Here is a 26,396-nt window from a genome sequence, read left to right as displayed (position 1 = left end):
AGGACAACTGAACAGCTTCGTTGATACTGGTTGGAAGAAAAGTCTTGTCGAATGCAAAGTACTAAGCCGCTGATTTAAAGCTGCTAATCGTCAAGTGATTTAAAGCCGACGATCGTCAAGTGATTTAAAGCCGATGATCGTCAAGTGATTTACAGCCGCTGATCGTCAAGTGATTTAAAGTCGATGATCGTCAAGTGATTTACAGGCGCTGATCGTCAAGTGATTTACAGCCGCTGATCGTCAAGTGATTTAAAGCCGATGATCGTCGAGTGAATTGAAAATTTCACAAAATCTGACATCTTTATTATTAGAATTTTTTTCATTCAAAATAGTTCAATTATTATCCACATCCAACAGTGACTTAAATAACTCCATGACATTAAATTTATTTTAGTGCAGAAAAGACGTCAACTTCCTTTCATTTTAAATAGCGACTTTGATATTTTTTAATGTCATCAGAATTATTTGTTTTCAAAACAATTTAACTGTCGCTTTAAACGGCATTTCTATTTTAATCCTAGATATTTTCCCTGTTAACAAGAGACTTGTGATGTTCGTCGCGTTGTAGGGGTTTATAATAATATAAGTTAAATTGTTTAAATATGGCTAGCCATAGAGAAATATTGATCACGCCACGCAATCAATAGTTTGTAATATTTCACTATAACTTTAAACATCTCGCTGATACTTTATATTAATGGCCATCTTATTCTAATTCGGGAGGGTTAGGTGGCCAAATGGTCTAACGCGTGCGCTTGAGATCATAAGGTCTGTCATTGAGTCCTCCGGTTTCCCCCATCGTGCGCAGTCCAATTACTGACATAAATTGAACCATATGTTACCTCCGAAATTACCTTACGAGTGAACTGTACCATCTCCCCCCACCACTCTCTCCCTCTCTCAAGATTTCTTCCGTTCAGGCCATACGACTAGGCTTTTGCGGTCTTCCAGGCGGTAACGCTAAAAGTGCAAACAATATAGCTGTGTCACACTAAAAATTCTGAACACTATATCTAAACTGGAATAAAATGGAATTAATAAAATGGGGCGTAGCGTCCTGCTTTTCTGTACCAACAGGGATAATGACGGGCATTCGCTAGTCAAGGGTTCTTTTACGTGAGCGGCGCTTTTTCGTTCCACCCAACAACCCACAACTGTTCAGCTAGTCTCTTATGGTCAGCGCTCTTTTAGTTATCAAGCACCTGTTTTATGGAATAATCTACCATTTAATTTAAGATGTTGTACATTTCTATATTCTTTTTAAAAAAAAAACAACTTAAAACACATTTATTTAATCAGGCTTTTAACTGACTTTGTATACAATTGTTAATATGTCCATAATCTTGTTGTTTATGTGTGATTCACATTGTCACTTTGTAAAGTGCCCCTGAACATGTTATATGAAAGGGCGCATTATAAATATGCTGTAATAATAATAATAATAATAATAACTAGATGTTGTTCTTTAGCAGGTTACCCGTTCTGAACTAATGTCAGGGACAACCTGATTAGTGGGTCGTGGCCATACTGACTGAGCCAAAGTGCCTCGGGGAATAGAAAGGGGAACATCAGACCGACTAAACATTACCCATCTTGCAAACCCGGAATGTTGTTCTTGATCCAAGCCATACATGACAGGAAAGTTGTACAATAAACGGTTTGTAGAACAACACAAGCCACATAATCAGCAAAATGTTTGTTATGAAAAATTAATGGCAACACCCAAGTTAAAATGTCAACAGTAGGGAAAAAAACAAAAAATAAAACAATACAAAACAACCCTGTAAACCGGAAAATGCATCGCGTCAACACCCTATTTGAAATGTCACTCTGAACTTAAAGCTGTCGGAAATACAATAAATGATGAAAAAAGCTCCGGGAAAAGGGTATATTAAATGGATAGCCTCGGATCGATACACAACACACCCAAAACAAATAAAACAAGAAAAAAAGAAATCAAAAAGAAAACAACGCAAGCATTCTTTGCGATTCATCGAACGGCTATGGATGGTTGATCACCAAGAATCGATGACATCCAGCACGTCACCGCCTGTATCTATTTCTATATATGGCGACCGTAAACGGCGGTTAAATCTGTCGTCCGGGTGTTTAAGGAGATGAGTAGAACATACATTATTATATTGATAAATGCTTTTCGTTTGTAAACACTCGCTAGGCAACTGGTATTGGTTTTAATCAAGCTTTAGATGATGACTGATGCGGGATGGGATGACTTGTAACTCGAGATAAGAAGACAGGTGAGATTTTATTTAAATAATAAGAAATGTTATCAGGTGTTTTAGAAATAGTGAGTATTTAAAATGATCAGTTTACTAGTCAGTAAATAAACTCGATGTATTAGGTATTGGGTATTAGTTTTATTTAAGATGGAGATAATGATTGATTCAGTAAAGGAAGTTGGCTTGTATTACTAGATAGAAGACAGGCAAGATTGTAAGTCCTATACCGGTCACCCAATTTCTTAGTGAAATAAATAAAAGGGTGTAACGTCCTACTTTTCTGCATCAACTGGGCTAATGCATTGTGCTATGAGGGGAATTTTGACCGGACAGCGGCGCTATGATCGACTCTTATAATATTCAACGTTTCAAGGGAGGTGTGTTTTACGTCCCATCCAGTAGACTATACGCTGTTACTTGCAAATCCCCCTTCCCGTCCTACACCACTGACAAGTAGAAGCCACGCTTGAACATTCCTAGGTATTTTCTCGATCAACACCGGGATCGAACCCCGGACAATCCTGAATCAGCACCATGGTCACTGGGTCACGAGAGACTGGGTGTAAGAATTACGTGGATGATAACATCAGCTGTCTGAATACGACCGCTTTTATTTGAGCTAGAGAGAGAGGATGACTTGAGATTTTAATTAAAGATATTTATGGGAAAGTATTTCCAATAAATGTACAGCATTGTTATTTGGTATATATGGGAAGTACAGACATCCAGTCTTACTCAAAATATACTAGACTCCCTGAAAAACAAGGCTTATAAAAATAGATGCTCGTGACATGAGGTAGTTTTCTTCCGATTAAAATGTTTTGACAGACATTTTAACATGTTTTAAGTCGAAATATATCAAGTATATACGGGAAGGCATTATTAGTATCAGTAAAAAAAGAAATAAAATGGGGTTTGACGTCCTACTTTTCTGCACCGACCAGGCTTATGGAATGGGCATATTCCATTCAGTGTACTGTGAGGGGAAATTTGGCCCGGACTGCGGTGCTGCCGCAGTCCTGCACCACTGACAACAAGGAAACCATGTCAGAAAATCCCGAGGGAACTTTCACGGCCAACACAGGGAAGGAAGCCGGGTCAGCCCTAACCCACTGAGCCACCGCGGCTCCCAACTAAACTAAACCCATTGAATATTCTGGAGATTTTAATATCAGTGGTAGGACTCTAAAAATATGATTTGTCTCTAAAGAGACAGACGAGTTTTTCAAAAATTTAGAAAAATTAGAAATTTAGAGACAAGAGATATTCACAAATAACAGAAATTTAGAGACAAGAGATATTCACAAATAACAGAAATTTAGAGACAAGAGATATTCACAAATTTAGAGACAAGAAATATTCAAATGGTAAATGCTGTTTATATTTGGTGTAGATTGTTATCACAGTCGGCTGGATTTAGTTTAAATTTTAGTTTTCGTACCCTGCTCCACCAACAAAGGCCAACTAGACTGGAAATATATTCTAAATCATATTCAGAAAGTTTTTTCGGTCACTCAAAACTGCAAATTTTGATGATGTTTTTCTATAACAAATGAATCTCATTACATATTCTGGAAGTTTGTCAAGTTGTAGGCCAATTAAGGTATATTATATAAACTTGTACAGGTATTGTTATATGTCTATAGTCAATAATTGATATACCTATATATATATACACGTGTAACGATGACATATGGTCCATTGAGTATTACATAACTAATATGGCGTCATATAACCCCGAACTGGTATATCCAGTCCTGTATCAATGCGAATCTGATTTATCATCGATAATTGATGGGTGTGATCACTGAGCGGAAAATAGTGTTTTTTGAAAATCAACAAAGGTGGCAAGACAGTGTTGCTCGCGTCATCATGCTGTGTTGGAGCGAACGTTAAACCCCAATTATAATATCAGTGTTTTTTCTGTGATGTAACATGCTTGCCATCTAAAAACGTTTACCGTTATATTTTATTTAGTTCGTCTTTGGATTTTAAATCTCGACTTTAACCCAATCGACTGTACTCTTTTTACATCTGCTCTTTGACAAGCTTGGAACTTCAGAACCTTTTCTTGCTATTATAGTGTAAGTATAAAATTTATTTCAATAAGATCACTAATCAGTGAATATGTATCGGACATTAGGTAGGATATGCTCACCCTTTCAAGAACTCGGTATTAAGGACTTTACACATGGTACACCTTTCCTTGTTTATTTTTTGTGATTGTTGGATATAGATCAGTTCCCTAAGCGCTTTATGACGCTTATATACCGGTAGGAGTCTACACAAGGTAAAACTTTATTTTTTTTTGTCATTGTTGAATTTGAAATAGTTAGAAATGTCTGAAACGTACGGAAAGGTAAATGAATAAGCTTTCGAATACATATCTATTTATATTTATTTATAATTCTAAGAAACAGGCACATCTATGACGAATACAGAAATGTTGAAAATGAAAGCTTTGGTGGATCTGAAAACACTGGCAAAAACAGGACCATACCTTATGGAGTCTCCCCTGGCCCTATCTGTCAATTCTCAAAAATGCCAGGGAAAGAGCTATAGACACATCTTCCGAGAAATGAAATAACTGCATTTTTAATTTCAGTAGTAGGGCAGTGAGAAAAAAAAACAAACGTGGAAACCTTTTGAATTATCATTTGTTTGATTCTGTTTTTTGTGTCCTTTCGATATTTGAATTCCGCAATAAAATTTGAATATAAAATTTCGATTTTGGGTAAAATAAGAACTATGTATCAGGACATTTGAGTCACTGTGTAAACGAAAATCGCATGTATCAGAAAATGGGTGTGAGCCGATTGTTAGATGACAAAACTTGACTAATGAGTTCAGATTTGCTTCGTTGGTTTGGCATACTGATGTACAAAAGAAACAAATGGGATTAAGACAATCGTTAAATATGACACTTACCTACAACCAATATATCCAGAGAGAGAAAGAAATCTGGTTTAACGACTAACATATGGTTGCGCGTAGTTGTCTTTAGCTGTCCGAGAAAACCGCAGCACCCGGAGAGAAACCAGGAGATTGGACAGGTAACCTTACCCCTTGTCAAGTGTGGGCTTGAAATTGTCACTTTAATCTGGATTTACGACATTCGACTATTTTTGGAAAGGAATATATAATTAAAGATATATTACCATTAGTCAATTTATCACATTGATTAGTTTTTTGAACTTTTCAGATAGATTGATCATCATCGATTGATTAATGATGGGTGTCCCACGCATCGGCTAAGTGTCTACCTTGTGTGTAATGGGACATGTTTTTGCAATCAGATGACGTGTCTCAAACAAGCATCCCACACAATGTACTATTAGAACACGCAACGGAATGAAAGTATATACAACTGATTTTATCTTGATTCCGTGCAGATGACAAACAATCTAAACATACGAAATTAATACGATATTAACCCATTAAAGAAAAAAAGATGACAAACACAAAACTGTGCCTCTGCCCCACCCCAATCACATAGCAACCAAGGGATGTGAAAACGAACATTTGAGAAGTCCGTATTTTTATTTTAAGTTTTAATGAAAGAATTTTGTGTATTATTTAAAGTTTTAATGAAAGCAGTTTGTGTTTTTATTTTTTAAGTTTTAATGAAAGAAATTTTCGTTTTTATTTCAACTCTTAATGAAATAATTTTGTGTTTTCATTTTAAGTTTTAATGAAATAATTTTGTGATTTCATTTTAAGTTTTATTGAAATTTATGTTTTTATTTTAAGTTTTAATAAAAGAAGATGGCGACGTGTATTTTACCTACTATATTTGAAGTTTCTGAATATTCCGATAGTTGTACACCAAATAGTTTACCAGAAGTAGACACCGGTACAGATAGTGATTTTTACGATACCGATTTAGAAACAGAAGAAATTGCTAATTATGGACAGAAAGATAACGACAAAGATAAAGGTAGGCGTTCTTTATTTTTAATAACCACTTCGCGGGTTTCACTAATTTAATAATTAGACCTCGTTAGTTATGATTTTAATAAATATTTGATGTGGTTGTCCAGTCTTCACAATTTGTGACTGAATATCTCGATGTTGATTCATTCATGGCAAAGTTTGGGGGCTTTTGTATGGAATTTTTCACCACAAGAGTTCCACAAGATATTGGACAGGATTTCTTTAAAATTTAGAGTCTGTGAAATGTAATTTTGATAATTTTAATACTGCCGTGTTTTTACCACAAGATTTCCACCAAATATACTTATCAAAATTCGAACATCTCGCGGAATGTAATCCCAAACGGTAAAAATTGATTTTTTACAAATTCAATATCTTGTAGAGCTCTTGTGATAAAAAAAATCACATAAATAAATCTTGTTGAAAGTACTTCCTCACATTTTACAAGATGAGAGGATAAACTATTAATGTTCCATGAAAATAAACTCCAACTTTTGGAAAGCCCCCCACCACCTGAAAATCAATATTCCCTGGGTCGTGAGATTTGACTCCAGCTTCCAACTTTGTAATAAAGTCAATATTCGACAGGAATATATATATTTACTGCTATCGTGACAATTTGAAACATCTCTTCATTTATTGTTAAAAAAATTTGCTTTTTTTTTAACAGATTCTACACCCAGAGCAGAAGATATTTACATATGTAAAAATGTATATCTAGAATCCTGTCGGGTTGATTACAAGAAGGACTGGTGTAAACAAGAGATTGTACCGCAGACGAGAATAGTCGACTCACTGGCTTCTAAAACAATTAATCTTCAATATCGTTCACTAGGTGCATCCCACATGACACCTCTGGCTAAATCTTTACAGGTGAGTTGGGTTTATGTACAAACGGTCAACACCTAAGCCGTTGATCGTTATTTGCAGAAATTGAATCCGTCGCAACATTCGGCAGAGTATATAAACACGTTACAACCATTCTTGGGTATATTCTCTTGCTGAAACTCTGCTTAAGGCGACTGAATCCAAGCAATGAGAGATTATCTACCGTTGATAATTGGTTTGGATTTCTTATCGAAGTGTAAAGTATCCATTTTGAGTACCTGTTAAGATATTGTCCGACAAAACCGATTCAACTTGGCCTAAATAAAAGAGCTCCCTATTTTTGGAATATCATTCTGTACACGATCAATCATATATAATATTATATTAAATAATAAAATATTATTTATTACAGAATAACATGAGAGTAGAGAGGCTTATATTAGATGGATGTGATATACAAGCAGAAGGAATGCAATATTTAGCTGAAGGTTTAGCAGATAATGTTACAGTACAGTTTCTGGTAGGTCATCATCATCATCATCATCATAAGAAGCAGCAGCATCATCATCACTATCATCATCGTCATCGTCATCATCGTTATCATCGTCATCATCTTCCTCTTTACTACTGACAGCTCTGTATAAATAAATATTATTTTTTAGAAGTACTCTATAGATTAAAAACTTCATGACTAGTCACCACCATGGTCACTGTGCCTAATTTGAGTGTGTGTGTGGGGGGGTGGGGGGGCCGAATGGTTAGCACGTGCGCGCTGTATCATAAGGCCTGTAATCCAGTCAACTGGCGTGGTTTCGAATCCCCGGTTGTACGTTACAAGAGGGTCGCCTGTCCAACCTCGTGGGGTTTCTCCGGGTCCTCCTGTTTCCTCCCACTGCTAAAGACCCCTACACGCAAGCGAATTATTGTTAGTCTCGAAATGACCTAATTTGCGTCGAGTGGAAGTTAAACAACCCCATTTCTCTCTCTCTCTCTCTATCTCTCTCTCTCTCTCTCTCTCTCTCTCTGTATTATTGGGTATTCTAATAATAAAACCCTACCTACATAATATTATTAATAAACTGTCGGGCAGTCTAGTTATACTTAAAACAATCACAACGGAAAGCATTACTTGTTTTTATTAATTTAAGCTACGCTTAATCTGTTATCCTTGAAAACGACAAGATAATACAGTAATTGTTCTCCGTAGAAATAAAATGGGATTGTCTGCACCGACTGGGCTAATGAAGACGGGCTTACGCCATACAGTGTGTTATGATGCTATGAGGGAAATTTTGCCCGGCCTTCACTTATTACGAATTCCAAATGTTAAGGGCTCTATTACTATTACGGGTCCTATCCGAAGTCTTCCAAATACCAAACAGTACACTAGTTACACTATTCAGCTATAAATTTTGCGTGAAGAATGTTTATAATTTTGAATTATTTTTCAGAATCTGGCCAATAACAACCTGAGATATGAAGGAGCTAAATGGGTAGCGTATCTTTTACTCAAGAATAAAATCATTAGACATGTTATATTATCAGGTATTGTTACAATTTATCTCTCCATATTAATCTCTATATTAATCAGTCATTATATTGACATTAAATTCAATATCTTTAAAATGATGGGTGGGGGAGGGGGGATGCGAGTAATGTGACCCGTGCAGTTTAAATAATTAGGGCGTCCAATGGCGTGATTTCAACCTAAAGCGTGCACCTGACAAGGAGGTGGGTGGCCAGTCCAACCAAGTGAGGTTTTTCTGGATTATTCGGTTTTCTCACTCGGCTAACGGCCCTAGTCCCGAAATAACCTAATTTGGATCCATTAGGACTATATCCCAGAGGAATTGCGCATTATATCTTATATATGATTTGATATTATTTATAATTCAGGTAACAAGTTTGGTGATGATACAGCCAAGTTTATTGGTGGAATTATTGAGGTATTGGTGATTTTTATGCGTTTATTTTCTTAAATTTGTTTCATGTCCAGGATTTTAATCACAACAACCCGGATCTCACTCGTTCAAGTGAGACTAAGAACCTAGCCCTTCTTCTCCAACTGCTGGAATACATGAGATAACTTTTGGCAACTGAAATCAATTATACACGTTTTGATCGAAATTATTACTTCATTCATCAGTTCATAAAACATTATGGTTGCCGTAATGTTTTTTTCAATAATTACACCGGATGAATAGTGTTACGGGTGAAACTGTTCTTCAATTTGGACATGGAATAAACTCTGCGAGTTTTTTGGCGATGTTTATAAAATGAAGACAATTTTTATTTGTATCGTTATAGGTAAACAACAGTCTGACGTATCTAGATTTAAGTCATAATGAATTTAGAGAAAAGGGTGGACAGATCATTGGAGCTGCTTTAGGTAGGTGTTGCTTCATTTTAAGTTTAGCAGTGGCTAATAATAATATCAACATTTATAAAGCGCATAAACACAATAATTCTAAAGTTTCTAATATGCTGCTGGTTCCAGTGTTATCACATATTATTTCTGTTACAGCTGTAATGCCCATAACCACTGTTTCAGAAATATGTTTCAACTGTTCTTGGAATAGCCAATCGATCTTTTGCTATGCGCCACCAATTTCTACATATGGCCATGGTTTTATTTTTGTTCCATCCCAGCATCAGGATCCTGATAAATTAACAGAAGCTTTTGTTCTCCCTGACCTCAGTTTAGTTTAGGATCAAAATGACAAATCTGAACTAAAACAGTAATGTAACACATAGACGATTATTGATTATATCCTTTTCATGTTGGCTGTTGACACAATGAGTCGATATTGTCGTTATGTATAGATATAGATCTCGCTTTTTATTATAATAGAAATTTCATACCTCTTTAATTGTATATAAAAATAAACATTCTTATTAAATAAATACAAGTACAGTTATGTTTTACCATTAATCCAAAACTACTGATGACGCTATTCAATTAAAAATACTACACACTTTGTTACATACCTTTATCTCACACTGGGAGTCATCATGCTATTTTCAAATTAACCGCAATTTGTTGAACCGAAAAGGGACACGTCTGCTTTTAATTCCATTTGTGAACTTATGTAACGGGAAAGATCAATCAAATATTCGGAATACCAGAAGAGGTTTCAAAAATTATTTTTTCTTTGAGCTTTCGGAGGCAATGTAACGTGAGAGATCTATCAAATATTCAGCATAGCGAGAGAAATTCTAAAATAAGATAGCCGGCATAACTGTTTTTGTATTTATTTGCAAGTGTATGTAATGGGAAAGACAAAACATGACTTCACGTTACATGCAAACCCCTTTACAATGCCAAAGAAAACCCGAAAAAAACTTCCCTTCATGATGACATATAAAGAGAGAAAAAAAAAACATTTATAACGACATAAAAATAAAAATTTACAGCGACATAAAAATACATTTACAACGACCTAAAATACATTTACACTCGACATAAAAATACATTTACAACGAATATAAAAAAAATACAGAAAAGCCACACACAACGACAACGATATAATAAAAAAGAAATTAACTTTTCAACGTACGGAAGCGTAGAATACGATGCCGAGTGGTAATCAGTCCGCCGTTGGGGCGTTTTCGAGATATTCGGGGTCAAAGGTCAAATGGGTTCATTTGCCCCAACGGCGGACTGATTACCACTTGGCATCGTATTCTACGCAAAATTTCACTCTAGAAAAGTTGGGTTTGGTTTTGTGCCCATTTGATGGACCCTCCGGTCTATAGGACAGTCAAATATCCACCATGCTGGGGAAGGACAATAAAATATTCATTATGCTAGGAAAGCCATGTTTGGAAAAGAGAATCAAATATTAACCATGCTTATAGAAAGGACAATCAAATATTTACCTTATTGGAATTCAGCAATTAACTATTCATCATTTAGCAATAATTTAGTTAATTTTGTATATTTTGTTATATTTAGGTGAAAACTATAGATTGGATACATTACGTCTTGGTTGGAATGGTCTGAGAAATCAAGGTGCAGTAGCTATTGGTCAAAGCTTACAGGTATACATGTTGTCCTTTGCCTTAAGGCTTATAAGCTCTTAATGTAACCCCTTCTACAGTTTGAATTAACCACTCCGTCCCGCCAAATCCCCAAACATCGCATAATTGGTCACGATTATCATGTAAGTTTGTGCCGTATCCACTTTTGCACACAATCTTCAAAGTTTCCGGTTGTTTTCATAAAGTGATACTGGTAAGCGAATGGTTGGCGTAGACTTGTTTGAAAGGGTAAAGATATCAAGCTAATTTGGAATTGAAGTCTTGTTATTCGAATGTTAGTAAGGCAAACTGCTCATGCTTGATGAATTCACAGCACGTCTGTGGGTGCTGACGTTGTGACGAGCGTCGACTTGATCATTCAGCTCAACCTTATCCCCAATGAATTTTGAACTGGTATATAATCTCCCGGCAGAATTTTGTGAAATTTTCAATTCTTTATATGTTTGTAAATACGTAAAGAAATTGAGTTGTTTTTAGATCTAATTATAATACTTTTGTTAGATATTCAACTTTCAAAACATTTTAATTAGCAAATGACAACCAACCGCGTTAATGAAAGTGATAATGTCTCTATGTTTCAGTATAACGATACACTGAAGGTTCTAGATGTAAATATGAATGGTTTTGGCTATGGTGGATCTTTAGCACTGAAGATATCTTTAAAAGAGAACACGACATTACGGGAATTAGATGTTTCTAATAACAGTATTAACTGGAAGGGAGCTCATTTAATATCACAAGGCCTTCATCATAATATAGGACTAGAGATATTACGGGTAAGAAGCACTGCTACCGGTTTGGCTATTATTGAAAAGTTTGAAATATCCCAATTAAATTTTTATTACCATCACGCGCCGAACGAAGTCAAGGTAGGGGTATAAAAATGGGTTCTGTTCGCCCGTCACCCCCCCACCGTTTTGTTTCCGGTGGATATATCATTATGCAATTTTGTACACGCACTAAACGTTTGAGATATATTTATATCTTGCTAATTAGAAATTTCTCGGATTTAATAGTTTTTGTGATTCCAAACTTTGACTTAGTTTTTGGTATACAATGACGCGGGATATTGATGAATTCTTGTTTATATTCGTTTCTTTATAACTCTTTCACTAGCTACTACTAGCTATGTGGGTTTAACATTGTTTAGTTTGAAATCAGAATGTCCAGAATTCCTGTTTAACCGCCAATCAATCCACAGATTCTGTTTAGATAGTGAATAGGATAATCCCGTCATCAATTTAGTTATTTTGCAATAGGCACAATAGTCATAACTGATTGATGTGTATTAAAAGTTTCATAAGGTGGTTTCCGAGATATGTTCATTTAAATATCCCCCTGAACTTCGCTGGGCGCGGGATAATTAAGTTCCTATTGTGTGTAATCTATTAATATTTTATTATTTAGATTGGGAAGAACAGCCTGACAACTACTGGTTGTATGGATCTGGTGGAAGCCATTTCACATGAAAACAGTTCCTTAAAATTACTCGACTTACAGGTAAATGAAATATATAATATACTTCGCCCATTGGTCAGGAGTTACAACGGTTGATGACTCGAATTCTATATTAAAGAAGCAGGTCACTGGCCGTTTTTAATGTTCATCTTTTGTCGCAGTTGGTACAATATGATTTTTGTTTTATGTTTATATATTAGATTGTTCGTGGTTTTCTGTACTTTTCTTGGTCTTTTATTACTGCATTGTCTCTCACAAATTGTCAAAATAAAATAAAACCAAGTACGAACAATCCAAACCATTAGACAAAATTCGAAGTCCTAAAAAAACGGTATAGGCAAAATAGTGTAATAAGGCAAAATAGTGTAATCAGCATATGGACTGTTCACCGTGTACAAAATACACAACAAACAGTGATAACAGGTGTCCGGAAGAGTAAGCTTACCCTGCCTGGCGCCACACCCGCCATAGCTGCATCCAAACTATTAGGCGAAATCTCGGTAAAATAGCGTGATTGGCCAATGGACTATAGGTATGCAAAATGCGAACAGTGTTAACGATGTAGTAGACAGACATTATCAGGGAGATTGTATACGCGTCAATTAAATATACCTAGAATAATAGCCGAGAGAAATGTTATATTTACCAAGCAAACAAGGTAAATCTAAGGACGTAAAATTTAAAAATAGTAAGATATCCATCTCGCAAAACCAATGGACACATTTTCTTTTAATTAACGGTTGTCTTTATTATCATCATATTTATTACCGATATATTTATTCCATTTGTTTATAACGTTGTTTTAAATAGTCGGTTGAATATAATCTCCAGCTAGAAACCATCTGAATTATTGTTTCCTTTATTTTAGGGTGTGAGTGTAACCGATGAGACTGAACTGCTAGCCGCCGCCATTAGTTCCAATAGAGAGTTCAGAATACAACATGGCGGTGTGGTTAGATGTCCTGACACACTCGGAATTAGAGAAGGTAAAATATTACCCAAAGCCGGTTCACAGTTAATATAACCTGTTTAGTTATGTATAAGTCTTTAAGCTATTCTCGTTTCTGAGGATGAATGTCAAAGCCATTTATTCCAATACCAGGTATATTACTGTGCATCGGTGGCGTGGCAATGTTTCTCGGTGACACGTGTAGCACCCTAACACGAGCAGTCATAACTCTGTCTATTTCAGTAAGTTTTGTTAAATTGCATACTAAAGGAAGAAAGAGATTTAAAATAAAATATATATGAATAATTTTATTGATAAATGTTGTAACATGCATAATTTTAATGTTGTGACTTACATACGAGCAGATCAAATCTAAACAAAGCGGAGGGAATAATTGTTAATAATAGGCCAGCACCTAGAGGAAAAATTGCGCCTCTTTGCATGCGTGTCCGGGCCTCTTTGGTCAAGATAACAAACGTCTCTTAACGTTTGTTGACTCAGGGAATATCAGCTAAATAATATTACTGACCAGGAATTGATAAAACAACACCACGTATATGAATATTTATTGTTTAATAGTACACGGTCTAAAACCTCTACGTCATAGATATCTCTAAAGACCGCGTATGACACTCAGGGTATTACCAAGAAAGTTACCGAGGAATCCCGATTTATCTCTTTTTGTTTCACCTTTTCAGATAAGGAACCGAACCACATGGCTAAATTGATGAAGTTTATTAAATCCTCCATGATCAGACCTTTAGAATTATTGAGAGATTTCGATAAAACAACTAAAAACAGTGTTTCTGAAGATGAGTTTGTCAAACGAATGGAGGTAAGTAGAGAACTGGACATGTACAATGCACGCTATTGGTGGGGAATTGTGTTTTGTCATAAGACTAGTGCAGCCATCTTGTGCATATCGGTACACAATCCTGTGTATCTGTACTTTTACTTTATATTTGTGTTTTACAGAAAGTTGGTGTTCCTTTACACAAGTTTCAGATGCGAGAATTAGCCAGAGAAGTTTGTAGTCAACACGGTACTGATGACGTAGATTATAAGTAAGTATGAATAAAAGAACACCCTTACCGCCTATTTTACCACAATCTGTAAGACTGAGCTGAAGTTTGACCAGCTGAGTTACATCTTACCACAATCTGTAAGATATAGCTAAAGCTTGACCAGCGGGATCGTATCTTAGCAAGATTAATATTGTTTATATTGCAAATCTTACTTTCTTTTCTAGGAAATTATCAGATGCTGTTACAAATCAAATTCTGCGTAGCCGGGTCAATGTTTATAAGGAACGGGACGAAAAGAAGCGACTAAAAGCTTACAATGAAAGTATTTTAGGGAGTGGTTTACCAGCGTTAGATATTGCCAGTAAAGGTCACGGGCGTCGAACTGGCTCTGATGCTTCTCCACTTTTAACCAATCGCGACGGAAGCTTATCTGATACGCAGAATATAACAATGACGTCATTTCCGAGTATTCTGGATAGCTTACTGGTAGGGAAACTTGCAACAGACGAAGGTATTGATATGGTTGATTCAACCAAATCACCAACAAAGTTATTGCTATCACGACCATTAGAGGACGTGAGTAAGAAGGAGAAAAAGAAAAAGAAAATAAAAAGAAAAAAGGGACCACTTGAGCATCCCGAAGGAGGCACGTGTGTTGAAGTTTATTCATAATTCAGTACACTGTCAAGCAGCTGCAATTTAATTTAGGTTATTGACACAGAAACCTTGCGTCCATATCTGCCCGGTTATCTGCCCTTGGGTATATAATCCAATATATTTTGCGCTTGTAATATGTGCTAGACATTGCCCAGCATCAGTGCACCCATTGTTCACCTGTAATGGATCATTGAAATGTGTCTTAGTATTAGATTTTCCGTGGTTCAACTTCCAACTGTGTCCCACTAATTGAGATACGGTAATCTGCTGTATAAATATCTGGCAAAATACTTTGCGATATACAGTGCAAAGTATAACTGAACGTTGTTTAGTTTCGGTAGCGGACAGTGTCATAAACTGGAGTATTTACTCCACAAAAACACTTGGTACTAAATCTTAGAGATCTTATTGTGTGACTAATATCCAGTTACATTCAATCTGACGTGGGGTGTACAAGAATTCATATGTTTATCCACAAAAGCAAAGATTCGGTAACTTGTCATATGAACGTTTTGGCGTTAATGGCCAACTTCGGACATGCATAGTTGTGATAGTAGTAAAATTAGTTTAGCTAAAACTATACATTCAACTTGTTTAGAAAGATCAGGGTTAGTACAGAATCTCTCCACTGCCTGATCTGGAAACCGAATGTTCACAACAAGCACAATTTGGTTATACTAAAGTCTAGCCCGAATGGCCGAATGATTTGATGTCATAGTGATGAACATAGTAAAGAACACCGTGAAGAATGTGACCTCATATTGAAACATTCTCTCATTTCGATTTTCCACAATACGAGAATGTGTCATTTATTTTTACTTGGTATAGAAGCCGGGTGGTCTACATACCTAGTCACCCACTGGCTTCCTTATGCATCGATAAGCATGGTTAGCGAACCATCTCGGCGGGTTTTTCTTAATAACAGGATTAAATAACGATAACGGAGCTACCAGCACTGCTTTCGGGTATTTGTGGGTTATAAACAATATTCACAATCACTAGCTCTATTATCCATAATCCCAGCACTGCATAATATGTTGTTATGAAGGGGTTATTATCATGGCTAAGAGTATTATTATGGCTGTATATAATATGTTGTTATGAAGGGTTATGGTGTTGCGCCTAAGAGTATTATTATGGTTGTATATAATATGTTGTTATGAAGGAATTAATGTTGAGTCTACGAGTATTATTATGGTTGTATATAATATGTTGTTATTAAGGAATTAATGTTGCGTCTACGAGTATTATTATGGCTGTATATAATATGTTGTTATGAAGGGATTATGATGTTGCGTCTAAGAGTATTATTATGGTTGTATATAATATGTTGTTATGAAGGGATTATGATGTTGCGTCTACATGTATTATTATGGTTGTATATAATATGTTGTTATGAAGGAATTATGATGTTGTAACTACAAGTATTGTCACGACTGTATATATGTTATTATCAAGGGATTATGATGTTGCGTATACGAGTATTGTTACGGCTGTATGATATTGTTTTGTGGGGTTTATGATGTTGTCTCCTTTGAGAATTATTTCGATTGCATTACTTTGTTATTTAGGTAATTTTAACAACTATATTTTTTATGTGCCAATTATGTGATGTGAGTATTACAATGTTCTTCTTTGTAGTGTGTCTATGAGTACTGCTATTGTTACTGTTTGTTGGGGTTGGGAGGGGGAAGTGTATTATGATTGTATATATTGTTATGAAGGGATTATTGCAGTATGTATAAAAGTATTTTTACGGTATTATTATAAAATTATGTGGAAATGATTATGTTATTTCAATGATTATTGCTATGTTGAATTTACGCAATAAATAATACAATTAAAGGTTGTTATTGGTTCGGTAACTATGGGGGAATTTAGTGAAATAAAAATGAATGGGGTTTAACGTCTTTTTGTTCTGCACTGACTGATCGAATGAAGACAAGTCTACGTTATACCCTGTTTTATGAGGGTAATGTTGCCCAGACAGCGGCGCTACGACCTACTTACACATCGAAGTCCAACTTTCAAGGAATCTTTTACTTACAGGCCAATGTCTACACGGGACGTCGGATTTTCTAACCCATACGAAGGACTATACGTCGTCCCTTGCCAGACCCCGAATCCTACATCAATGACAAGGGGGAACCACACAGGAAGATCTCGATGAACTTTCTCGTTCTCGGTCAAGATAGGGATCGTGCACGGGGCCTCTAGGTTAGCGTACCAACGTCTTACTCACCGAGTTACCGTGGCTCCTCGAGTGCTTTTAGAAATCTTGAATCATAAATTTATCATCGTTCGGTTCGGAAATCTTTCTCACAACAAATGATCGCAACAATGAGGTGTTTCGCTCATACCAAGACTAATCCTAGCTCGTGCATCGGTGTTCGATCCCTGCATTGGCCGAGAAAGTTCATCCTGATTTTCCGACGTGGTTCCTCTTGTCAGTGGTGCAGAACGGACAGCTGTCTAGTCCTTCGGATGAGACGAAAAACCGAGGTCCCGTGTATACATTAGAATGCACGTAAAAGATCCCTTGGCAGTTGGAATTCGATATAAGAGTAGGCGATAGTGCCGCTTCCCGGGCAAAATTTCCCTCATAGCACACTGTATGGCATATGCCCGTCTTCATTAGCCCAGTATAGGAGCAGAACAGTAGGACGTTAAACCCCATTTCATTTCATTTCATTTCATTTAGCTCGTGCATCACCAAGATGACAGCTGTTATACAGTCTTTTGATTGTGATCACCACAGCCCAACCAGATCTACATCATCGTGAGGCCATGGGATATGTTTATAGAAGGCAACGAAATTAAGATCTGCATTTTAATCAGTTTATCTCAACATTTTACGATTCTATTCCACGGCTAACAATCTGAGGTAAATAATTTAACCAGACGTTTTCTCTACGAGCATGTAAATAACGTCCAACTTCTGTGGTTCCCGTCATGGGAAAGTAAAGATAATCTTCATCCATAGAATTATATGCCTTCCATTCTGCTGTAACATCTCTTGGTTTATTCGGGTTCCTCAAAATATCAATCAAACATTTCGAACTTTGTCTCAATAACACTCGATCAAATCTATGTCTTTATTTCCTGAATAAAGTGTCTGAAACACAACAATTGCTCCCCAGCAGACTGGTCAAATATGGTAATATCCGAGGCATTTCCACCGAAACTATCAATATTCTTGACCCATTTAATCTCCAGATGTTGATCCTACAAACCGTAATTTCCTGGAGCCTGGTCATCTCCCGTTGATAAAAATCCAAAGGGACCAACACGGTCATTGATTACTACCATGACAACCTCTCCATAGTCTGCCAGATTCTGGACATTGTATATTGATGATTGACCTGTTGTGAAACTTCCGCTATAAATAAAAAGCATAACGGGATATGTTTTAAATCCGTTCGTCTGTGGAGCATAAATATCTAATTTTAAACAATCTTCACTCGTTATTGATGGCAGTGGTATACCAAACACATTGTCAACCTTGTAATACTGGAGACATGGTAAGCCGTAGTTTAACGCCTAATATGTTTGATTAAATGTCGAAGCAGGAATGGGTTTTTCAAATGGTAGACCACCAACGGGAGGAGCATCGTCTGGAATTCCTAAGAACTTTGCAATTTGTTTACTAGTTCCATTCGGTAACTGGATTGTACCTATTTTATTTTACCTTTAATAGATCCTACTTCAAGATTTATTGTTCGTTCTATAGCTTCCGTATAATAAACAGTTTCACAATAGGTTTCATGATTACTTATCAGAAAGTACAAATGAATAATGACTGAGTTAGTAAAGATTGTAATTATGGGTTATCTGTAAATTTTACTTTAGGTAAACGCGGTTTCATTTTAGGTACACATAAAATATGCCACATTTTAAGTAGCTTGTATCATATTAATATATGAAATATGCATAATGCTAGATACAAATAAAGGGCTGGTCGTTGTTGCTATAATTGTTCAAAGATGGATAATGAAAAAATAATATATTGAAAATTTCAATCAAAGTATTTAATTCTGGACGAAGTTTTGAATGCTTGAAAAGTTGACAAGAAATAGATATAAATTGTCGTCGAAGACTGTTTCCGCCAAGTACATTTGTCGGTCGAGCGCTGTCATGCATTACCGGAAAATTTTGGATTGGGCGGCCATATTAACGCATATAGGATGGGCGTTTTGCTTAATCCACTCAATATCCAAGTCATTCGATCGTTTAAAGAGTTGATTATTGGCTTGTCATGCGAATAACTATATAAATAATATGTTATAATATGACATTTGAAACCAGAAAAAAGGCCCGGAAATTTAGGTCTCGCCTAATGCATGTTTAACGTTATTTCTCATCGTGGATATTATAGAAGTCTTAATACATTTACGTTATAATGCGGCCCAATTGTTTATTTAACTATAAATATGACGTACTTAACAGATAACCCAAAAGAACAACCTTTTCTATAGTCAGTTAGACAGTCTGCAGCTGTCTTAGTTAGAACAATACATTGGGTGCTGTGTCGATAAGAGAGGTAATCCGAAATGAATGAGTTAAAAATTATTTGGTTCTTCATTGCATTGGTAGAAACTGTTTGTTATACGGAAGCTGTGGACAGAACAGTGACTACTAAAGTAGGATCTATTAAAGGCAAAATTGTTACAGTCCAGTTACCTGATGGAACAAGTAAAGAAATAGCAGAGTTTTTAGGAATTCCATACGGTGCTCCTCCCGTCGGTGATTTTCGTTTTGAAAAACCTGTTCCTGCTGCTAAATTTAATCAACCATATGATGCGTTAAACTATGGATTACCATGTCCCCAGCATTACAAGATTGACAATATCTTTACTATAGCACCGCCGCCATTGACGAGTGAGGATTGCTTAAAATTAGATATCTATTCTCCACAGACGAGTGTATCTAACATATACCCCGTCATGCTTTTTATTTATGGTGGAAGTTTTACTAAAGGACAATCATCGACATACAGTGGTCAGAATCTGGCAGCGTATGGGGAGGTTGTCATGGTAACAATCAATTACCGTGTTGGGCCTTTTGGATTTTTATCAACGGGAGATGGACAGTCAACGGGAAATTATGGTTTATGGGATCAACATTTGGCTATTCAATGGGTGAGGAATAATATTGATAGTTTTGGTGGGGATGCCTCGCGTATTACCATATTTGGTCAGTCTGCTGGTGGAGCAAGTGTTGCGTTTCAGACACTTTATTCAGGAAATAAAGACATGTTCCAGAGAGCTATATCAGAAAGTGGACCCGCTAATGCTGAATGGACAACAATCAGCAAAGAGGAAGCTTACATTAATGCAAATTTCTTAGCATTAAAATTTAACTGTACAATTCCTCAGAAACAAGCAAGCAGAGAAATTGTAAGATGTCTGAAATCCGTCAAAGATTTCTCTTTGATGGCCAGGTATGCATCTGGTGACAATGATTTTAAATGGACACCGGTTGTAGACGACGATTTCATTAAAAGTCAGGAATTACAAACAATACACCAACAGCCGCCATCTTCCAAAGCTTTTTTTCAAAACTTCGACATGATTATCGGCACCAATGGTTATGATGGTCACTATGTTATGAGTGCGCTGTACCCAGCAGTAATATCTCAAATGAAAATGGTGCCAATCGGAATGTCGAGGACAATAATGCGAGGTGCATTAATGAACCTCATCAAACCTCTATCACCCAACAATAAAACGCTTGCAGCAATGGTGGACGCTGCGATGTTTGAGTACACCAATGTGGAAAACCCGCATGACAGAAATTTTAATTTGAAACAAATCAGTGATTTTGCGACCGATAATGTCTTTTTCATAGCAGCGGCGGAAGATGTCACCAGCCATGCGTACATGAATAATAAAACTAAAACATACCAATATGAATTTAATCATGCGTATCCAGTTCTTCCTCCCGGAAACGAATGGCTGCAAGGAGCGACGCATGGAGGTGAACTGCCCTTTGTTTTTGGTTTCCCTTCTTCCTTGCCAGGATATTCACCTGAATTAGCCAAGATGACGTGGCCCTTTTCTAAGATAGTTATTGATTATTGGACAAACTTTGCGAAAACAGGGTAGGTACAATTTTGTCATTCTAAGATAACCATGCAAACGTGGAAATACGCTCACACAACAGCTATTTTTAGAAGCAGTTTGTCCGAAGGAGAAACATTGGATGTTGACCAAATTGATAAGGATGCCTTCACTAAATCTCAATACCCTAATGCTTCACACTAGATTTGCAACAAATCCATTAAATACCGTAGTGAAGCTGTCACTCTAGTGTTCACAAGGTTTTTTTGAAAAGGTGGAGTAACTCTGTGACGAACCGTTGTGGAATTCTGCATATGTTTTGTCCTCTCACGACCTTAATGTTTTACACCAAATTCGAAAAGAAAACCTGGTAAAAACTGTAGCAGCTATCACATTCACACGGTTTTCTGAAAAAGGATGGTATCTCCAGAACCACCCGCTAGTTACAAATGTTAAGAAAATAAGAGAAATAGGTAGAGTTGTAGCACATTTATCCAAATGTAGCAATAACTACAGAAGGGTAAGGATTTGATGCCACGTGTCGTATATGTGGATGCGGAGAGTTCTGAATTTAATAGAGGGAGACCGTTTTACAAAAGTGCGTTTGTCTCTGCAACTACTGAACCAATTCAGTTTGTTTATTTCCTTTTACCCCCAAAATGGGCTTGATCGCGTTGCCCTGGGACGTACTTTGAACTGCTTTGGTGTATATTTTCAGAATCCCGAATAAACCAAGAAATGTTGCCACAGAATGGAAGGCATATAATCCTATGGATGAAGATTATCTCTACTTTCCCATGACGGGAACCACAGAAGCTGGACGTTATTTAAATGCTCGTAGAAAAAACTTCTGGTTAAATTATTTACCTCAGATTGTTAGACGGGGATCAGAATCGTAAAACGTCGAGATAAACTGATTAAAATGAAGATCTGAATCTGTGGGATTTTCTTTCTTTAAATCTTTCCATATTCTCAGCAGGATGTAGATCTGGTCAGGTTTTTGGTGGTCTCAATCAATCAGTTGTCATCTGTCAAAAATGAAATGGGTTTTATTTTCCTACGTTTCTGCACCAGTCGTAGACATTTGGTTATATATCTCCGTCCAGCGTGTGTGTGTGTGTGTGTGGGTGTGTGTGTGTGTTGGGGGTGGTGGAGTATTACATGCAATCAATAAAACCACGTCTTCACGGGACTAACATATGGCACATCTTTATTTCAATAATAAGAGGTAACAGCAACGAGGATGTCACAATGTGAAAACTAAATAGTCATATGCATTGTTGTTTCTTCAATTCCTCTTAATATTAATAACTGTTCTTGTTTTCTAACATGTCATCATTTTGATGGAAAGATTCACACATGAATCAGAAAGGCGGGGGTAGGAGCAGTTTCTATCCTAAATCGCTTAAACGTGACAATAAGTATTATTGAAATACAATTGTACCATTATGTTAGTCTGGAAATGACCTAATTTGTTTTGAGTGGACTTTAAGACGTATGTTTCTCTATGTGTCATGGATATTGAAATAGTATTAATTAAATCGGTGCATTGACCTTATAGATAACAGTGGTATCCTTATAAATACTGTCAGCGTAACAGAATGTAGAACAATGTCCATTCATAGAACACAAGTGCCCGGTGACATGGAATAGTGTACTTGTTTCCATTGAACAGATAAGAATATATTGGAGATAACCTACTTTTATTTGCAATCGATGGGATTACGGACTTCAAGAGACCATCCCGATTTGAACAGAGTCTCAAAAATGAAAGTCCCGAATACGTATGAAATTTAAGAGCCAAAGCATAGAGGAATTGTGTATTTACCCTGTCTCAAAATTCCAGCACAAAATATTGAGTCGTTTGGACGTGAACGTCAAAAATGATTATCCAGACACGTAACCCTTTTAAGATTTCGGGTCAATTTTTTCGTTGGGTGACCTGATAATCGATTCTCGTTTCTTTGAAGGTCTATACAGTGAATAACCCATGTGCTGTACTTGATAATGAAGGGTAAATTGCACCTACACATTATTTTTATATAATAAAAGTCTGGTTTTATCCAGACACCGCATAATACAGCTGACGACTGACGGGTTTAAGTTGTTTGAAAACGTATCACAAATATTGAGTTAGTTGCTCGGCCCTTAGATACAGGATTTTTAGGGATTTTAACACAAAATTAAGCAGTTTTATTCTCCAAAATATTATCGCGATTGGCCTTTTAACAAAATTAGTCATTATGGACAACTTTTCGGGCCAACCAAAAACCTCTTCCATTCTTTGATTTCTAATCGGTATTCATAGTATTGGTATATAAAAATGTCATTTATTCAAATGAAATGTGATGCAATGGGTTTGAACGCCCTACATTTCAGCCTACTCTTCATCCAATTCCAACCGTGCTTTACGTCCTATCTGAACGACTATAGAAGCTAGTTCCTTGTCAGACCCCCCCCCCCCCCCCCGTGAGCACCACAGGTAAAGCGGTGGACACACTAGCCGAATGATTCGGCCGAATCAATCGGCGTGGAAATTCGCCTAGTGTGTCCACTGCCATTAGGCCGAATTTCTATTCGCCCGAATCAAACAGGTTTGATATATTCGGCCGAATATTTACATGATAGATTGAAGACATAGACGCCGCCATGTTTAATCATGTGACGTGAAAGGTGATGCAATCGGCAGGTTAAATCGGGCGAAGCATTCGGCTAGTGTGTCCACCCATTCGGCCGAATAAAATTCGGCGCCGATTGATTCGGCCGAACGATTCGGCTAATGTGTCCACTCTTTTAGGGTAAACCAAGCTTGAAATTTCTCGGCCAATGGCTCACGTTGTCTAATGTTATGTGTTTAAGAACAGAATTTGCATATTCTAGGTGTGGACGACATGTATTCTATACAATAGTAGGAAAGTAGTTTGATCCATATATGTGAAGTATCAAACACACCAAACTGTTGTCAACAATTACCGCAATATATTTCACCTTCTTCGTGTATTATATTCACAGTGTGGCAACGTTCTTTGGCCCGCTGTTAGTACTTAACATTTGTCTGGACGGAATTTGAGTAACCATTCATTTGGCCTATTTTTTAATTCCTGCATATTGTTTTGTACAATTTTTGTATCATTTGTTTCATCTATGTCTTTGAAGGGTTTGGCGTCGCAGGCAAACATAATAATACCGGTTCAAGTACACTGCCTTGCAGAATACTACTAAGTACTGGTGTTCACTCTGAGTTGCTATGCATAATTTATTTACTCTGGATACTGGTGTTCACTCTGAGTTGCTATGCATAATTTATTTACTCTGGATACTGGTGTTCACTCTGAGTTGCTATGCATAATTTATTTACTCTGGATACTGTTGTTCACTCTGAGTTGCTATGCATAATTTATTTACTCTGGATACTGGTGTTCACTCTGAGTTGCTATGCATAATTTATTTACTCTGGATACTGGTGTTCACTCTGAGTTGCTATGCATAATTTATTTACTCTGGATAGATGATTTAATCCAATTTATAATGTTGCCTGAGATACCACAGCCTTGGACAATTTACCAAACGCTTTCATAAAATCAAGGTATACAAAAGTTCCCTCCGGTGTCTAATATTTCAGTCCATCTATCTGATACATACATAAATAATAGTTGTAGTCTTGTTGATATTCCAGAGATGAAGCAAAAAAACAGGAACAGACTGGTGCCGTGAGGTGGGACGTTAAACTCCGTGTCATTTTATTACTCTAAAAAGCTGTCCCTTACTTTAATAAAAAAAATACAAGTGAACCATACTGGTCTCTAATTTGCTTTCAATTTCCGATTTTCTTTCTTAAATATGCATCCCTCGCGCCATTCATCTGGGATATCTATTACCTTAACTTTGGTTTGTTTTGCAAGGTCTTCGAATAAATCCTAGTTTATTATTTGAGGCACATTATTTTGTCTAGTCCTGGTGATTTACTGATTTTGAGGACGGATAGCCGTTTTTTATTTTAACTTTTTCCTCTATGATTTCAAGGTCTTCGAAATCTATCTTTAGATGGATATTATCTATTCCGGAGTGTATTGAATGAAGTTTAAAAAATAAGTAGGCTACTATGTCCCTTTACCTTGGTTTTGGACACACTTTTTACAGCTGTGTTCAAAATTACAATGTTCAAGCCTAGATCTTACCGGCTCATTTAGAAACACTTTACCTGTGTTATTACATCAATCAAATATTTTATTTTGCCTATGTTAAAAATTGCTGACCATAACCTCCAATCTTCCAGAAGGCGTCTCTAGTGGTCCCGAAGCTTTCCACCACCATTAATGAAAACTCGAGCCACTCATGCCTCCATAATTGACTACTGGCCTACGGACAGGTGCTGTCATTTCCAATGTAGACGTATAAATATTGTGCTCCGCTCTTCAAATCAGGTCTTTGTTTTTGTTTTTCCAATTTTTTAATTTTAAGTTTGAAAAGTTTCGTTTGCTTGTTCAATATATTCAGCTCGGAATCCAAACGAATGCTAGATCAAACAGGTGTGACCTAAAGAAGTTAAAGTATCGGCGGACTGATTTGTGCATTCCACAACAAATTAAGAAGTTGAGTGCATGCAGGTCACGAAGCGGGTCAGATGCGAACAAGATAGGACTATCAAAAAATATTACAATAAGGCTGTATTGCAAGGATGTATTACAGTATGTATGGAAACAGTTTTGATGTGTCTATACTTACTAACACCTTATATTTGCTGAACATTCAGTATTTTCGTTTTAAATGTATATTATTTAATAACTTAACAAAAACTGGCAACCAGATCATCTAAACTCTGCCTCTCCCCTTCCTCCCTTATGGTATAATGGGATAAGGACAGTAAACTTTGTCCAAATAAGTAGTATGGTACATACTATTTCGTTCCAATCTCGACCCAAAAGCCACTGCGTAATGTCTTATATGTGAGAGAAAGGGGTTCGTTTTAACTGCTCCCCCTCGCAGATCCTACTGTTGTGAAGATTAAAAAAAGCAAAATTTGAACTATAAAGAAAACCAAAACGAAACGAAGTATGATCTGCGTTTTAATCGGGTTGATTTTGTCAAGATTGTATAAATGGAAATTTGTTGATTTGCGTATAGTAGTTACTGGCTTACTAATAAGTACCCGGGCACTAACCACACGAGATACTTAAAACGTGATCTACTTTTCATGTAACTAAAA

The 26,396-nt window shown here is 36.5% G+C and overlaps 2 protein-coding genes across 2 annotated transcripts; both read left to right on the top strand.

Moving 5' to 3' along the window:
• The first annotated feature begins 2,113 nt into the window (after nucleotides 1–2,113).
• LOC126810450 (leucine-rich repeat-containing protein 74B) lies at nucleotides 2,114–16,970 on the top strand. The gene is made up of 14 exons (XM_050535533.1): nucleotides 2,114–2,258; nucleotides 5,991–6,177; nucleotides 6,844–7,046; nucleotides 7,414–7,521; nucleotides 8,453–8,546; nucleotides 8,898–8,947; nucleotides 9,309–9,390; nucleotides 10,957–11,042; nucleotides 11,624–11,818; nucleotides 12,450–12,542; nucleotides 13,369–13,486; nucleotides 14,148–14,284; nucleotides 14,425–14,513; nucleotides 14,699–16,970. Exons 2-14 carry the CDS (start codon nucleotides 6,006–6,008, stop codon nucleotides 15,144–15,146), a joined length of 1,875 nt encoding a protein of 624 aa, XP_050391490.1. The 5' UTR covers nucleotides 2,114–2,258; nucleotides 5,991–6,005; the 3' UTR covers nucleotides 15,147–16,970.
• A 2,711-nt stretch (nucleotides 16,971–19,681) lies between these two features.
• Nucleotides 19,682–22,089, top strand: LOC126809634 (acetylcholinesterase). Its single transcript, XM_050534303.2, has 2 exons — nucleotides 19,682–21,231; nucleotides 21,909–22,089. Exons 1-2 carry the CDS (start codon nucleotides 19,682–19,684, stop codon nucleotides 22,087–22,089), a joined length of 1,731 nt encoding a protein of 576 aa, XP_050390260.2.
• The last annotated feature ends 4,307 nt before the right edge of the window (nucleotides 22,090–26,396 follow it).

This window comes from Patella vulgata, chromosome 2 (genome assembly GCF_932274485.2).
Source record: "Patella vulgata chromosome 2, xgPatVulg1.2, whole genome shotgun sequence".
In the NCBI taxonomy this organism is placed as follows: domain Eukaryota; kingdom Metazoa; phylum Mollusca; class Gastropoda; family Patellidae; genus Patella; species Patella vulgata.
This window is presented reverse-complemented; position numbering and strand designations above follow the sequence as displayed.